The following is an 18742-nucleotide window of genomic DNA, read 5'->3' as shown; positions in this document are numbered from 1 at the left end:
TCACTCTCTACAAGTGTGAGCAAACAACAACAAGATGAATTCTGCAAAAATAAATGCTGCATTAAATAGAATATCTGCTGTTGATGAAAACAATTGGATAGACGAATCAGATGATGAGGATGTCAATGTTCCGCTAGAGGAAGTGATAGTTGAAGCAGAAGATGTTGGAGTCGATGAAGATGAGATAGACGAAGTTGAAAACGAGGCCAACCAAAGCGACGAAGATGATGACGTGATGGAGTTTGAGAGGGTCATGGATGAAGAAGGAGATGATGAAGGGATAGAAGCTGACACAACTGAAGGCGATGGTGCTTTGAGGATCGGTATGCGAACGCTCAATGTCAGTGAGACACTGGAAGATCCCTTGGATTTGTATTGTGCAATGGATGCATACGTATTGATCAGCACAATAGATGGAGAGAACAAAAAACTATGTTGGTGCTGCTTTCGGTTTTATTCGCATAGAAACAATAATGGAGGGTGGTATGCCCATGTCAACACCCACAACACTGTCTCAATTATGGAAATGGGACAGAATTGGTGTGAAGCTTGCGAGAGGCCACTAACAAACTTCACCCGAGTATCTACATGTATTATATGTAATAATGTCCAACCTGTGGCACAATAACCGTGGACCTACTGGTCAAAAAAAACAACAGCCCTTTTCAGGGCTACATTATTCACACAAACAGTAGTTAGTTGTATTAGTATTCATAGATTATATGACAAATGAATACTTTTATTAGTCAAAGTATAGTTAGTCTTTGAATATCTATACATTATATGACAAATAAATTACTACTTTGACTGAAAAGTCGATATTTAGAATTTGATAGTCATTGAATATCTATGCATATGATGAGTACTACTTTAAATGAAAGTTGAAGTTGGCATTTTGTCAATTATTGTATGCATATAATGATGAATACTATTACATACATACATTTTGTTTGAGACTATAATGTTAACAATGGTATGAACCTGTTTCTGTTTGAAAGTATAATGATAGCTCTGAAAAGAGCTATTTTTTTTTATTGTTTCAGTCTTCAATTGTAGCCCTGAAAAGGGCTGTTTTTTTATTAATCCATGCAATGGTATGGACTAACGCTCCTCATCATCATCAGAAACAATGATGATTGTATCATCATCTGTATCTGATGATATACTGATGATGTCATCCTCATAATCATCTGAATCAGACGATATACTAATGGCATCATCATTAGCATAATTATCTAGCTCGTTATCCTCTAGATCGTCTAACTCATTGACATCCATCTCTAACTCTGCCTCTACTTCCTCTTGCATACCTTCTTCCATACGTGCCGGGAAATCATCAGGTAGATCATAGATACGTTGCAGCATTTGTGCAAAATTTGTACTGAAATGATCGAACGTTGAATCTATTCCATGTACCTGGATGGGGCCTGTACTCGTCATAGAATACTCTGGTACACTCATCGGTTCGGTGGTGGAATCAGCACTCGACATTGTGGAAGAATGATATAGAACTGGGATTGATGCTTTATTTATATTGGAAAAAAAGGAGGGGGTGAAGTGTAAATGTAGAACAATTCAGTGTTTGAAATTCGAAAGCAATAAGAATGACAATTTTCTTGAAATTCCAAGTGATTATTATTATGAGAAACTCTGAGTGATTATTATAAAAAAAACTAATAAGGGAGAGGGAAAAAGACACTGCCCCAACCTCGCAGTGCCTCGTGTACACCAACCAAAAAGTGTGTACTCCGTGGAAGGAAAGGAAAGAAATAGAAAGGATGGGAGAAACGAGGAAACGATTACATATCATCGTCTGAATTCAGGACTTCATCAATCAGGATAGGGGATGGTGGAGGACTATCATCGGACTCATTGTCAGCGTCACCGTCATCATCGTCATCGCTGTCGTCGTCGTCTGTGTTTCCGGACTGTGTATCCCATTCGTAATCATTCCGCCAATCATAGGGATCTGGATAATCCCCATCAGACAGGTCCGCTTGATCGGTTCCAGTAACGTGAAGCACTTGTATCCGATCATCATAAATTATGTTATCATAATTCATCGAGTGAGGTGCCGTCGTGGAGGTAACGAAACCTTCATGGATAGAAGTCCAGTAAGGATGTTGATGCGCTGGGTCACTGTACGGCTCAGTAGTTGAATCAGGTTCCATGTTGAAGGTGGCTGATCAACTGAATATTCCAACAGATAATTCCTACTTTTATACTTTTGAAAGGGAGTGGGGGAGGAGTGGGGAGGAGAGGGGATTAAGTGGGAATGAATTTCAAAAATGACATGAGCTATATTCCATGAAAGAGAAAATTGAAAATACTATATGAATTATATGAAATATACTTATTGATTTCATTATGAAACATATTTTCTTCCCAAGAGATTATTTACAATAGATTAGAGAACACAAAAATTGATGTGAGGTATTTGCATAGAAGAACTTGTAATTGAAATAAAAAAAAGGAAATAATAATGAGACGAAGTGAAGAAAAATGCTCCAACCATCGCATTGTTCAATGTGTACCAAACCAAAACAATGTACACCCTTAATTTCACTTCTTTTTTTTTTTATTTTATTTTTATTTCCTAAAATTACAAACATAAACTTAAAACTATCTTAATTAAATATTCCTAACTAACCTAAAACTAATCTCACTACACTTACACTTAATCTATGGGAAAGTTTTTATAAAAGTCACTAACTTTTTATAAGTCTCTATCGAAGAGGTATCTGCTTCACACTTTTTCTCCAGAGATGCATACTTTCGATCTAGTTCGGCTATTTCTTTTTCTACTTCCCTCCGTCGGTTAACAATTTCAGCCATTTCGCGCTTCCTTTTAACCAACGCGGCCTCACTAGCTCGAGAAGCATGTTCTGCTTCCTTACATCTCTGTAGAAAACTGTCCAACATTTCACTAACCTCTCCGATAGGCTGTCGCACTTGTGGCACTAACACTTCAGGATTCGTCACCGGTGTTGCCAGCATCGGCGAAAGCGGCACCACCGACGGAGTGAATACGATGGGAGCCTCCTCCGATGGGGACAATACAACTGGTGGCTCCTCCGGAGAAGGCGCCCTAGGTTGTTTTTAGTTTTGTTATTAGACCTATTACGCATTTCAGTATTCAAATCTATATAAGGCTTCATCCAACATGATTGCTGAAACCTCAATACTCTATGTGTGTTCATCACTATCAAACCATGATTGACAGCTTGCTGTAAGTTTCTATAGTGAACAATATATTTTCTTTTGTCGTTTAAATTTGGAATTAATTTGGGAACTTTCGATTTTGCATATGGAGGTATCAAACGTTCAACTAAGAATGGTAAATCGGAATGTTTATCATGAAGTTCTTGGGGATAATGTATATCCACTTCCAATACATATCCATAAGGACTATCGATATCCACATTCATTATATCAAGATTGAGAATTTCATGAGGTGCTAACCATGAAAATTCACCTGTTGGTAATGGTTGCGACATGCTGTGACCATATAGATTTGTTGCATCCAAATATGAAATGAATGAAGATGGTTCATTTGGATTATAATCCGGTAAAAATGTATTGTTTGCTTTATGTTTCCTTTCACTACATTGACTTATTCCACCACGAATACCTTTTTGAAAGAAGTGAACCATATCAATATCAGTTAGTAATTCCAATTCAATATTAGTATATTTCAACATGGCATCCCACGATAATCCGGGTGCAGTGAAGTATTGTGCCGGATCCAATTTATATTTATCAACAGATATATTTCTAAAGTTTTCAAAAATGTCACATAATAGTAACACATCTGACTTTAAATATAAATCAGAGTATTCACCCAAATCCTGACATTCGAATAAATTCCAAACTAGTTGAGCTCTCCCATAATCATTATCTGATATATGTTCACAATTGAGTTTATCATAAAATTGATTTTTGGTTGGAAGTCTTGGATGATTCAGTTTTTCGATGTCATCAACAAAACTATAGGGAAATACACCTTTCTTTCTCATCAAATTGAAATTTTCAATTTGTGGGAAATGTTTGCGCATCTCGATACACTGATCAGATGTTAAATTTGCACCTAAATTCTCCAAAGAACTAGGCATGAATCTGAAACTATCAATGAATCTCATTTTCAAATAATTCTTCTTCACCCTACCATCTTTATCCGTATAGGAGTGTGTAAAGAGATGTTTTGTGAAAGATATATATTTTTCATTAGTTTGTGGGATGACATCCACTTTATCTTTGTTTTTATACAATTCCTTTATGAATAAATGACAATCATATCCACTGAGATTGTGAAAAATTATAGGAATGAAATTTGGCAATTTAAAATTCAAATTACAAGATGAATGAGCAGCAGGGGACCTTTTTTTTCCTGTGAGGTGACAATGATCCCTCACTTTGACTTCGCCATCATTAAATTGTTTGGAACAAATGCCACAATTTGTGGCAGAAGCAAACTGTTCCTCTTCCTCAGGAGTTTGTACATCCATAGGAATAGGAAACCTGAGATGATTTTCATAAATATTTTTCAAATCATCTTCGATTTTGCTAACGAATTTTTGGGCTGCATCCACACCCCTATACGAAACAAATTTTGATAAATCATCATTGTATGAACATTTAATCAAATAAGCAAATGAATAAGGCTCATGTTTGAATGTCTTGATCGAATACGAGTATTCAGGATTTGGTTTAGTGGTTTGAATCGGCTTCAGTACTGATTCAAAATCTGCATACACTACAAATGGTACCTTCATTTGTTTCTCAAAGTTTTCAAAAGTTAGTATATTTTCAGGTACCGTTTTCCCATATTTATTGACTTTGAAATTGGTTGATGGTGTTGTAGTACTCAAGTGATTACAATCATTTATCTTATGACGTAATAGTAATTGTTCATTAGAAAAATATAATAAACAGCCATCACAAAAATATTTCTTATGTTCATGAGCCGATAATTGGCTTGAAACTAATCTTGAAAGATCTTTGATCCAACAATAATGATTATTACCGAAATCATCTGTGATAAGTAACAAATTGACATGTCTTCTAAGTCTTCTCTGAGAGTAACGTAATGGTCCAATTATTTCATACATTATTTTACCCTTCTCGAATTTACTTTCTAAACCGTACACATTAACTGAAATATCATTCTTGTCTTCAAATTTCACAATATCTTTCAACTTTACCGGAAAATTCATACCTGTTACATCTATGACTGTACTGAAATGTGGATACGATGAAACTTCTGATGTTCTATCGATTGCAGGATGTAGTGCTGAAGTGATAGCCCATGCAAAACAATGCTGATCTTCATTACGGACATTAACCACGGCCTTCCTACGCTCAATACATTCAGGCAGCTTCACATATGAACATCCACTGAGCGGGCTGTATTTATTAATGTTCAACTCCAGAAACATGATTTTTTCACAAGTCCAACCTTAAATACAGAACAATATTACTAATCCATCCAATTAAAACTTGGTAGAAATGTTTACCTGAATCACGTTCCTGGAATTCTGTAGTTTGAGCGATAATCCCATTTCGAAATCCATCAAATAAGGAATTCAAATCAGTAGATTGATCAACTGTTCTATTCTGTGAATTAAATGATTTGGTTTCCTTCAGGTCTTGTGTTTGTAGAATATAACTCCCAAATACTTCCATATTCACTTTGATGATTTTGTGAACCCTGATGGCCGATTCCAATAATTCTATAACTTTCTGCCTGATTTCATTAAAGAATAACATGTAATCGGTGGAAACAATGGAACTCTGCACCCTGTATGTCGCAATCCGACGTTTGAAGGCGCTCTTTATAATTTGAACACCATCACTGAATTGAACACATGTATTATTCTTATGTTGTAGAGTTCTATTGTGAGAATTCACTTGAGTCAATGGAATCTTCACATTACAACAATTACATGTGTACATAGGTGCTGCAGCGTCATCTAATCTCACTCGTTTCACTGATGGCCCTCCTTGGCAACTCTGGAGCTGATGACGACGAAGGTTGTCACTACGGGTAAAAGATTTACCACATTCACAAGAATACATTTTCTATGATATGTTCTCACTAACTCACTCGATGGAAACTGACATAACCAACACTCGCCCGCTTCTTAAATACCATAATCCACGTCGCCTGCGCATCACCGTAGAGAGTGAGGGTAGGTAAGGACACATCGATGCATCCGCTAGAGATGCCTGACGTCACAGCCAAGCCCATCTCCCAATTTGATGCGATAACAGTTGCCGGCACGAGCAAGCAGTAATCGTTGCGCTCTCGGAGAGGGCAGACGTTTGCACAGTCCTCGCCCGCCTGCGTGTCACCATCAATAGCGAGGGTAGGGTGATGCGTTACGTCACATCATTCACTGCTTCGAGAGCGATAGCCGAACAAGCAATTGTCGTTGCGCTCTCGGAGAAGACAGACGTTAGCACAGTCCTCGCCCGCCTGCGTGTCACCATTGATGGCGAGTCTGGGGCGTTACGTCACATCCTTCACTACATCGAGGGAGGTGAGAGCAGACCGATGAATACGCATTACTCTGCCACACGTCGTGGAGTGAACATGTCGCTCTCTAGCCGTTGAACGGTTATTGCTGTGACGTCACTCCACTACTAACTTGGTGCCCTCACACCGATGGAGCATTCATTACTTGGAGGATCTTCGAAGTATGCAGACGTATGTTTGTACATAGACAAACAAGCACATGATGAAACCCTGTACCGTGCATTCTCTAACACACACACACACACATACACACACAAAATCTCATATGAAAAAAAAAATCTGAACGATCCATGCACCACTTCAAGGTCACAACGCCTTGACTTCACTGCACAACAAAAAAAAGCAAATAACACGTCATATTGGTGGGGGGAGGATTAGAACCGGGAAAAAATTTCTGAACGATCCATACACCACACCCTTCAAGGTCACATCACCTTGACTTCACCAAACAACAACCAATAAAAAAGCAAATAATACGTCATAGTGGTGGGGGGAGGCTTAGAACCGGCTCAAATCTCCTACTGATGTGGTCACCTAAAATTCCTGCCCAAACTTTCAGTTCATACCCAAGGTCGTTATGTATGAACTTGACGGTATGAATAAGGATTCGTATCACTCCAATATCGACAATTTTGCCGATTCACCTCTCTATTTGAACTGAACGTACATACTTCTGAAAAACAAATTTTATACAAAAAATTCTCATGTAAGTTGATCCGTTCAGTGAGACTTTCACAAAACTCGATACGCCTATCGAAATCATCTTTTAATTCATGGATTCATCGTTCAATTCATGGACTAGTCTAATCTCATATGATCGCAATTTGTACTTATAAAGTATCCTGAAAACATTTGTACGACTGATTCCTGATTCTCGAGATAACTTAGTAAGAGATTGCGAATTTTCCATTAGTCCAACGTGTCCTAAAACTGCAGTACAAATAGCTTCATCGTTGACAACTCCTGAATGGTTATGCTTTTTATTGTTAACAGATCAAGTTTCCATAAACCAGATACGAATACAAAACATGCCAACAAGACCATTTTTATATTTCTTTTAGTTGTGCAAAAATTACCTATAATTCTATTAGAGCAATGGCTCCCTGGATTTACAATTCATTACCCGACGTAATAAAAAATTGTGAAACACTCTATTGTTTTAAAAACAAATTGAAGGAGTACCTAGTGACAAAGTGTTTCCATTCTGTAAAGGAATATTTACAAACTTAATGTTATCTGCTTATTCTTTTCTGTTTTTCTGATGTAACTGTTTAGTTTTAAGTTATTTGTGTATTCAATTTTATTTTATTTTACTTACTTGTATTGACGAATCCAATACAATTTTTAATTGCCAATGGAAAATGAAGAGGTGAACAAACTGAGAGACCAACTCAACCAACTCCACATAGCCAGTTGAACAGTTGGGAAGAGTAAACCCACCTAAACCAGACCTCCACAGGTAAAACACTGAATCCTTCAAAATTTGATGGTCAGTCGACATATGTCACATACAGTTGGAGCTAGCAGCCAATGACAATGACTGGATAGATGAGGAAAAAGCCACTGTACTAGAGCTGGCACTGAAAGAAATGCGAAAAGAATCAGATCTTTAAAATTTTGAAAATGCATAGGAGAACTTGCAGGAACATATGACGGATATCGAAAGACTAATTAATTGGGAATATGTCCAAGCCTAAGCCTAAGACTATGAGATGCAGTAAATCCTGAGGCTAAATCATTATTTGCCATAAATGCTATACTCATAACTGCAGTTTTAAACATTCAGTACACATTTTCTAAAGGATACTAAGGATTGCTAAGGCTAACTTGGAAAGAAAATCAGAAATTTAAGAAACTTTCAAAAAAATCAATCTACATAAAAATTAGGAATGAATTCTTCACGAATAAGACGGTATCTGTAAGAAATTACAAAGAAATTACAGTTTTATTTCCCACCAGTTGCGCTTTAGAAGGTCACTCTAAAAGTATACGCTATTTGGTTGTTGAACATTGTTATTTCTGGCATTTCTGAAGAATGCATGATAAATGTTCAATATAATTCACGTCTGTACTTCATCTCGCGAATTTATAAAATACGTCAACTGCTGCCTTTTCAAACGTCGCGTCCGAGCGAATTCTTGAAATGCGTCTCATATAATTTGTCTAGAATTCTGAAATAAAACAAATTTATAGAAGCGAGTAGACAGACACTTTATGGCAGACACCTTGTGCCACTTCCGAATTAAATGATGGTGTCGGGTTTCGCTTTACGATGTTTGCTCATTGACAGATGCTGCAAGTCGCAGGGTCCATATAGGTATAGGTGGAAACGACCATAACATTATGCTCCGAAGGTATTTTATATACAATGTACCTACTTGTTGGGTGTTAGTGCAGTAGGGCTGTTCCGCTTCTCTAGTATAGTCTGAACATAAAAAAATTAATTCTTGTTGAAATTCACAGAAAGGGCACATTTGAGGAAAATTGTCAGATAATTTATCTATTCATAATGATCATACAATTTTCACACTAAATTTTAATCAAAACGCGTTTCGCTAGACGGTAACATCAGTTACTGGGACATCAGACTATTCTACAATGTATTTTATATAACATTGGTAATTACAAAACTTCATTAGATTATTTCTGGTAAAAAAGGTAGATTGTGAAAAAATAATTACATTACATTAAATTTTCCTTTTTAGTCTACTTCACAAGTTGAAAATGGTGAAAAATAGAGGCGGTTGGAAAAATATGTGCGATGGCTCATTCGATCCGGAATGATATTTAAAGAAATGGGCCAAAACTGTTTTTTGCACATGAAAAATTGCAAGATATAAACAAATAAAGATGCAAAAAAAGGTATTTAAAAAAGATCCTTAAAAAGGAGGAAGTTTTCATAAAAGTCCCTTCCGAAACTTTATCTCTACAATTTATAATTTTAATTTAACGCCGAAAATAAGTCTCCACGGGTGAATTTGGGGATGAAAATTTAAAGCGAGTACGACACAAAAAATCATTTTCAACTATTAAATATCAATATGAAAATTTATAAAAATTAAGGTGTATTTTAAATACTATGAAAAATTGATTTTCTTTGGGAAAAAATCTCAAAAGAAATCCTTGAAAAAGCTAGGTAATAATTAATTCACTTGAAAACCACGAAAATGTTTGAACAATTTTCAAAAGTTTTCGACTATGAACAATTTTTAATTGTATGAAAAACACTTTTGAAGTTATCCTCAAAAAATTCATCTCATTTATTGTTAGCCTTTTTGACAAGAATTGCCTTCAAGTTTCTCCTAAAATACAGGCTGATTCACGGTGGATGGCACATTAGACGTTTCTGGTGAACCAGACAACGGATCACTTTGAAAATTTGATGGAGGGCATATTCGGACATTCTCTAGCCAACTAAAATATTTTCGACAATGCGGTGTTGCCGCTTCTATTAGAAAGCAGTAGCAACTTTGATTTTTCAAATGGAACACTCTGTATATAATATTATTTTTGGAATCTCCAACAATTGCCCGACAACTTTTCTTGATATTTCCCTATACCTATCTGTTACCGTTTTCGAAATAAAAATTAATTTCAATTTTTTTCTTCGAAAATCATGACTTCTAAAAATGCCGATATCTTTTAGTTAAGAAGTACTATGATATCGAAATTTGGTTTGGAGTTAGGTGATACTTGGACACTTCCCACACGTCAGCCTAATCTCCGTTACTTCAATACAGGGTGGTAAAAAAATACAGTTTTTTCGTTTGCTTGAAAAAGTTGCTGAAATTTGATTATTTTAAATGGAACACCCTGTATATTATTGAAAATTCGGAAAGCTGCTGAAATTTGCTTTCTTTCTATGTATATCAAACCTATACCTAACTAGTCAAGTTTCGGACTTATGAACATTTATTTGTGAAAATGTCCCTTCAGAATGGTATTTCCATTCGGTATTTGGTAAGCAGGCCATGATTACTATTTGACAGTAGCGTTGTGACATTCTTCTAATAATATCGACATTTTCGTCACTTCAGAAGTTGCAAATACCTTCAAAACGATGGAACAAAACTATTCAAACGAAGTTCTTATGAATTTGTTTATTATTTTTGGACAGTGTGACAAAATTATCAGCAGAACATGTAGAAAGTTCAATGAAATATATCCGAATCTACCGCCAATGAACCTCAAGAAATTCATACGAATTCAGAACAATTTCAATATGTTTGGATAAACTTTAAAAAAGCACCAAGAAACTTGAAATTGGAAATATTGATATGAATAATTATAAAAAAGTAAAACAATCATGTGGAATATTTCAAAATATGTTCGAATCACTGGCCGTTCACTTCCAAGCACTTTAAAATGATTTCATTGGGATCCAAATCTTCAAATGTTTGGGCAATCCTTTCTAACAATTCATCTCTCGAACGCACGGGTATTTTGTAAACTTTTTCTTTAAACATTCCCCACAAATAAAAATCTAATGGATTGAGATCGGGTGATCTCGCTGGCCAAATCCATGGTCCCAAGCGCCTCATCCACCGATCGTCAAATAGTCTATCCAGTTCTGCGCTCACTTCTCTTGTGCAATGTGCAGGAGCTCCGTCTAGTTGGTACCAACAGTTTCGATAATCTTCGAGTGGCAGATTATCCACGAAACTGTCTACAGTATTCTCCAAAATATTCAGGTAGCTTCTGGATGTTAATGACTCCTCGTATATCACGTACCTCAATTTGTTGTTCATCAACATGCAGAAGACATTAAAACTAAATTTTTCTTGAAATCCGGCTTCTTTTGTGACGTGAGGATTTTCACTGGACCAATAATGACGATTTTTTCTATTGAAAATCCCTTCTTCCCATCAGTCCAAATAATTTTATTTAAAAAAAGTGGATCTTCTTGAATGCGTGTCAACAACATTTCACAAAATTCTACTCTCTGTTGAGGATCTTGAGGCTTCATTGCTTGAATTTTGGTGAATTTATAATCATGCATTTTATGTCTTCGCAAGATTCTTTGAACCGATGAATATTTTATACCCAAATCTTCTTCCGCACTTCTTATCGATGACTCGGGAAATGCGTGAAAATATGCTAAAACATTAATCTGGTTGTCTTCGAAAGTTACGGGTCGAGGCAAGTTTCTTGGTGCTTTTAAAGTTGATCCAAATGCATTGAAATTGTTCTGAATTCGTATAAATTTCTTGAGGTTCATTGGCGGTAGATTCGGATACATTTCATTGAACTTTCTACATGTTCTGCTGATAATTTTGTCACACTGTCCAAAAATAATAAACAAATTCATAAGAACTTCGTTTGAATAGTTTTGTTCCATCGTTTTGAAGGTATTTGCAACTTCTGAAGTGACGAAAATGTCGATATTATTAGGAGAATATCACAACGCTACTGTCAAATAGTAATCATGGCCTGCTTACCAGATACCGAATGGAAATACCATTCTGAAGGGACATTTTCACAAATAAATGTTCATAAGTCCGAAACTTGACTAGTTAGGTATAGGTATGATATACATAGAAAGAAAGCAAATTTCAGCAGCTTTCCGAATTTTCAATAATATACAGGGTGTTCCATTTAAAATAATCAAATTTCAGCAACTTTTTCAAGCAAACGAAAAAACTGTATTTTTTTACCACCCCGTATTGAAGTAACGGAGATTAGGCTGACGTGTGGGAAGTGTCCAAGTATCACCTAACTCCAAACCAAATTTCGATATCATAGTACTTCTTAACTAAAAGATATCGGCATTTTTAGAAGTCATGATTTTCGAAGAAAAAAATTGAAATTAATTTTTATTTCGAAAACGGTAACAGATAGGTATAGGGAAATATCAAGAAAAGTTGTCGGGCAATTGTTGGAGATTCCAAAAATAATATTATATACAGAGTGTTCCATTTGAAAAATCAAAGTTGCTACTGCTTTCTAATAGAAGCGGCAACACCGCATTGTCGAAAATATTTTAGTTGGCTAGAGAATGTCCGAATATGCCCTCCATTAAATTTTCAAAGTGATCCGTTGTCTGGTTCACCAGAAACGTCTAATGTGCCATCCACCGTGAATCAGCCTGTATAGTAACGAGACACATTCTGTTGAACTTTTAGGTAACTTATTGTACATTTTCACTAACATCAAATATAATGGAGTTCTTGATTTGACTACTTGTGATTTAATTGGCAAGCCGTTCTTTATAGGTGTGAGGCTGAGAAGTAAAGGTACCTTCGTTCTTGTGTATAAGGCATGCTGATTCAAAAATAAACAGTGATGTCGCAGTTAAAATTCCATGCATTATAAAATGCCATACATGGATCATTCCACTTTGCTTCGCAGAGATACCGTACCATACGTTTTTGTAAGATGAAAACAGATTGAAACCTCTCTTTCTTGCGTATGCCCCAAAATTTATTATAAAATTATTTATTAAATTATAATAAATCATAAGAAATCAACTTATTACAACTTGAGCTTGGTTCTGCGCTAATGACGTCTCTTATCTTATTGTGTTTCCTGTCCTCATTCGAACCCATTGTGGAATTAGTCTGTTTTGCTTCAACTTTTTAGTAAGTTTCCGATTGATAATAAATATTTTGTGGACAGACACTGTGCTCCATTAAACTATTCGCTACTGTCCTTGTTCATCTTTTACTGCCTGAACCACTGTGCATGCTGTTTTTGGGGAGTGCATTGGCTTGGGATATGAGGGTTGAGCAAACCGGCCATCGAATGCCTGCTTCCACGTAGCCCCGCTGGATACGGGAATGACGGAATCACTTGTGGTTCTGTTATTCCCTAACTGAATGGTATTCCAACGATGGCTTAATCCTAAGGTGTGTGTATCCGTGCCGACAGGATGAATGACACTGAGCCTATCAGCTGCCTCTACGGAACCTTCGAGATACTGGGCGCCCTCTCGTCGTAGCACGTACCTTGTCACGGTAATGCGGGGGTCTGCCGTGGTTGACCTTCATTCCTTAGCTACTCGCGGAACTTTCATGGACAGAATAAACTTAAATTTTTTTCTAACGCTGAGTCTAAAGAGGAAATGGATGTCGAGCTTATGACTCCAACTGACCTCCCTGTAAATTTAGATCAGGAGCGAGTCTTCAGAAGAGATGGATGTCAAGTTTACGACACCAACTGACTTTCCTGTAAATTTAGTTCAGGAGCGAGACCTTCTCAACTACCCAACTCCTGATTCAATAACAGAACCTAAAAAAAGGTTTGGTGGTGCAGCCAGCAAACTATTGAGTCGTCTTTTCAAGAGCGGCGAACCTTATTAAACCACCTTGCACCAAATTCTTGAGCGGCGTACGCAGAATCTGTCTCAGGTGGAGGAACAAAACCCCCCTGAGCAGGTTAGCAACCGTTTGCGCTCAAGTGATGAAACACCAAAACCAGAGACGAAAAAGCACTGCACGGTTGAATCTAAGGCATCGTCAGATGCAAAAACCCTCATATGGGAAGATTGTCGCGGGTATCAAGGTAGGAATCTTGCACCTTGACCATCCGACTACCTCATTAACGATGAAACAGCAGAGCATGTACTTTGTGCCTGCCCTGCTGGGGACCGAATCAGGTTTTTAGAGTTTGACAGAGCCGTACTCTTACCATCTGACCTGAAAGACCACTCACCATACAAACTAATCGGCTTCGTTAACAAGCTGGATTTATTTGGCCGAGTGTGAATATGTATGAGCCACAATAAGCCCTTGCGAGTTGCGGTTGAAGGTCGAATAGACCCACTCACTTTGGACCTAACCTAACTTAACCTAAACTAACTAAACCTAAACTATTCGCTAAAAAATGCTATGCTATACTTTAGGAGAGAGTCTATGAGGGCATAATAAACGATTTTGCTGCATGACACCCTAGTTCTTTTGATACTTTCAACCTTTTCTTAAAGTTACTCATTGAACTTTCTTTAAAGTCTGTAGGGATGTTGTTATACAACTTTGCCGAATTCTTGGAGAAACTTCAAAAAAACATGGCTGTGCAATGCCTGGGAATGAGCTAAGTATGACTATTACGAGAAGTGCAACTGTGTGATAGTGCAACCAGTCTTTAACGTAAGTAAGGCGGATATCCCGAAACAAGGATTCTATGCGTGAAACTAAGCAAATGGATTGCTCTTAGATATTTGAGTGAAAGCCAGCCAGAATCTTGAAAGGACGGACTTATGAGATCATACTTTCGGATACCGTAGGAAAATCTGACACAACTATTTTGTGTACGCTGGAGTCGCATTACATCTAATTGTTCTAAGGCGGGTCCGTAGATACAATCGCAGTAAGCTAATCTTGAAAAAATAAGTGTTTCACAGAGACTCAACTTTCTCAACAGAGACTTTTCGATAAAAGGTGTCTACTTGAAATAAGTTGTGTCAATACATTGAATGACGTTTTACACAGATCACTTACATGCTTCGTGAATCTCAAGTCTGTATCTAACCACAAGCCCACATTTTTACGTTCATTCACGAAAGGAATTATGTTATTGTTGACATGGATCGACAATGACTCACACACAATATTTCTTTTATTTTTGTGACCAAATAACATGACCTGGGATTTCTTTGGATTGATAGTAAGATTATGTGCACAGGACACATCATATAGAGTTTTAAGGTTTCTGTTAATATTTTCATTAGCGAGTGTAATATCTTAAAAGCTGAATGAACTATACAATTGAGTATCATCGACCAAAATCAATAAACTCATGAAAGTCACTTATATAAATTGCAAAAAGGAGCGGTCCCAGAACTGAACCTTGCGGTACACCATAAGTGACACTGCATTATGGGTGAAACCAAAGCACTTAAGTTTTATGGACAATAAAGAAGGATCCAAGGTATAGAATGCCTTACTGATGAGTTGCTTATCTATAAAAAAAAGAGGCTGGTTAACAGAAAAACATAATCATCAGCGATTTCTAAAGGCAAATTTTGAGCTGTGGATTATATACAGCGTGACTCACGGTCGATGGTAGGTTAGATGTTTCTGGAAAACGCAAAGCATGATTTTTCTGAAAATTTCACCTCTCACATTTCCTTACCTGTTCTATCGATCTAAAATATTTTCAGCATTGCAGCGTTGCCACTTCTATCAAAAAGTCCTAGCAATTATATTTTTTTAAATGGAACACCCCGTATATTAATACATTTTTGGAATCGTTCTAGTATTTTAATACTTTTTTGTTAATAATATCCTATACCTATCTCTATCTGTTTTGGAGATAATAAATTGTGCTAAATATGGTCCAGAACATAGTCTTAATTGAAATTAAGTACATCAGTACTCTCAATTCATGAAAAGTTGATATTTTGATGATAGTTTGGACAAACTCGAAATATTCAAATAACACCAAGAAATCGACTCCATATCATACAGGGCGTGCTAAAATTACTATTATTTCCATTGTGCATAAAAGTAGTCGAAAGTTCATTTTTTCAAATGAAACCCCCTGTATATTACTCGATAAATTGAAAGATGGTGAAAAATGCTTCAAGATTATATACATGTCCTTATACCTAAATCGTCTTAATAAAGCCGTTTTTGTGGAAAAATAGTTATTCACGTTTTACCTACAAGTGTTGAAAGTGGCATTTTATTTTGTGAGTGGGGATTATTGCAAAACGAGCGTCAGCAAGTGGAGCAAACTCACGAGCAAAATAAATTCACTTTTAACAAATGTATCATACAAATTTTTTTGTATAACGTTACTGCTGATAATAAAAAAAAATTATAGGGTCCATGGGATTTGAACACACGATCTTTGGATTACAAGGCATATGTTACAACTACATACGCCAACTTACGTTATTGGTTAGTCATGAAGGACTTTCTACAGTTGGACTGAATACTACTTCGTCATCGTCAGTAACTTCACAGGGATTTAATATTACCAATGGCACGAACTGCATGTGTGAACTTTTCTAAATGATTTCTTGGTAGGTGTTCTGATTGAAGTATTTCTATTAAAGAGATTTTCAATAACAGTTGTACAAAAAATAATTTTTAAAGAATTTGATTTCTAGGTAGCCGTGGAAATATCAAGCTTATGACAGTTTGGTGACTTTTATGAGTAATTGATGAATGGTGATATCTCCACTTGACTTTTTTATGGGGTGTTTTAAAAGAAAGGGTATACAGTACTCCAGTGCCTACCAAAGAAGAATTGCGACGGCGAATAATGCGGAGTATCGAAGATCTGGATCCCCAGGAAATTGAAAAAGCAACCACAAGTCGCGTACAAAAAAAATTTTAAAGTGTTTAGAATGTAATGGACAACATTTTCAGCCTTTATTGTGAAAATGTGATATTTTCTTTACAATTTTGTTATTTTGAATCATCCTATTCTGTTATTGTCTGTACTTTCACATGTTTTAGCCCACAAAATCTTACTTTTTACCTAGAAATGACTGATTTTTGGTACAGTTGTTCCCTGGAAACTTTGAGCCATAGTAGAGGAAATTATTTTGTAACCTTATAAACTTCCTCTCGTTCATTGGTGTTAATTCAGGATACATTTGGTTGAATTCTTTACATGTTCTGAAAACGATTTGATCACTTTGTTCATGTGTATAATAGATAATTTCATAAGAACTTCGTTTGAATAATCAATATTTGCATAATTTTTGGCGATTTTTTGAAACACCGTCAATAACCATCTATTAATTACTTATAAAAGTAACCGAACTGCTATAAGCTTGATAATTCCACTGCTAACTAAATCCAAATTATAAAAAGAATAATGTTTCTAAAAGAAGCGACTTTATTAAAAAAAAATTGACGATTTAGGTATAGGGACATCATATCATCTTGAAGCATTTTCCACCATCTTTCAATTTACCGAGTAATATATAGAGGGTTTCATTTGAAAAAATGAACTTTTGACTACTTTTATGCACAATGGAAATAATAGTAATTTTAGCACGCCCTGTATGATATGGAGTGGATTTCTTGGTGTTATTTGAATATTTCGAGTTTGTCCAAACTATCATCAAAATATCAACTTTTCATGAATTGAGAGTATTGTACTATGCTATGTTTTGTACTATATTTAGCACAATTTATTTTTTATCTCGAAGACAGATAGAGATGGGTATAGGACATTATTAACAAAAAAGTATTAAAATACCAGAGCGATTCCAAAAATGTATTAATATACGGGGTGTTCCATTTAAAAAAATAAAGTTGCTAGGACTTCTTGATGGAAGTGGCAATGCTGAAAATATTTTAGATCGATAGAACAGGTGAGGAAATGTGAGAGGTGAAATTTTCAGAAAAATCATGCTTTGCGTTTTCCAGAAACGTCTAACCTACCATCGACCGTGAGTCACGCTGTAGAAGTGATCATATCCAAAGTTGGAACTACTTTTGGGGCAATTGTAATATTCAATCATTTCGCTAATACAAGTTTTTCGCTAATACAAGTTTTTTCGTCTGCGGTAGCAGACGAAACGTCAGTTATAAAAATCTGCAGACCACGGCTGATAAACTCGGAAACATCAGCCAATTTGTTTTAATTCGAAAGTTCTTTCGTGCCATATGTCGGCCGGTTATTGAAAGGATTATGTCGAAATCTTGAGAATCAGACTTGAAATTCACATAAAAGAAAATATTTCCATTCTGTTATTTTCTTTTCAAGTTCGATATCACAAATGCCAACCACAAAGAGATAATCCTCGTTCGCAAGTATTGTGAGAAATTCGACAAATCCGAAAATCTGCCAAAATCGACGACGACGGTGTTTCCTAACGTAATTTAATACCTTTATTCGACATGCTTCATTTCATAAAAGTTTTCAAAACATCCAATATAGGCCAATTTCGATCAGATATACCCTACAGTATCGTTTGTTATCTCGATCACAATCTGCAGATCACCTGCTCGTACCATATGGAGTTTTCGATTCTCTCATATCGTCTCTCTCTTTCTTCCTCCCTTTGGCAGATCAGATAGACACTATACGACCCAACATGAGCTGACGGCCTGGCAAACGGCAAATTGAGTCGTTTAATAACAACGCATGTCGGGGTTTATCTATTGTGACTAGTACTATGATTGACCAGTCGAGTGTAATTAAGCTCTGGATGGCCGAAATATGTACGAGGTGAATTCAGGAAATACAATCAATATTTTGACTCAGAATTCTATTTGGGTGTCCTACAAAACTGAAGTGATTTTAATA

At 36.2% G+C, this 18742-nt stretch overlaps 2 protein-coding genes across 3 annotated transcripts in view; one reads left to right on the top strand and one right to left on the bottom strand.

The window, feature by feature from the left end:
- LOC111504188 (uncharacterized) overlaps positions 1-18742 on the top strand; it is a 442392-nt gene that overhangs the window by 153411 nt on the left and 270239 nt on the right. The window lies entirely within an intron of this gene.
- Positions 13007-17954, bottom strand: LOC141481088 (large ribosomal subunit protein eL39-like). The gene is given in 3 exon segments (XM_074172204.1): positions 13007-13046; positions 13048-13158; positions 17875-17954. Coding segments are annotated over 3 exon segments (231 nt in total).

The sequence above is a fragment of the Leptinotarsa decemlineata genome, unplaced genomic scaffold, assembly GCF_025532065.1.
Source record: "Leptinotarsa decemlineata unplaced genomic scaffold, Ldec_3_MD MMD2_tig00000035_RagTag_RagTag, whole genome shotgun sequence".
NCBI classification, from domain to species: domain Eukaryota; kingdom Metazoa; phylum Arthropoda; class Insecta; order Coleoptera; family Chrysomelidae; genus Leptinotarsa; species Leptinotarsa decemlineata.
This window is presented reverse-complemented; position numbering and strand designations above follow the sequence as displayed.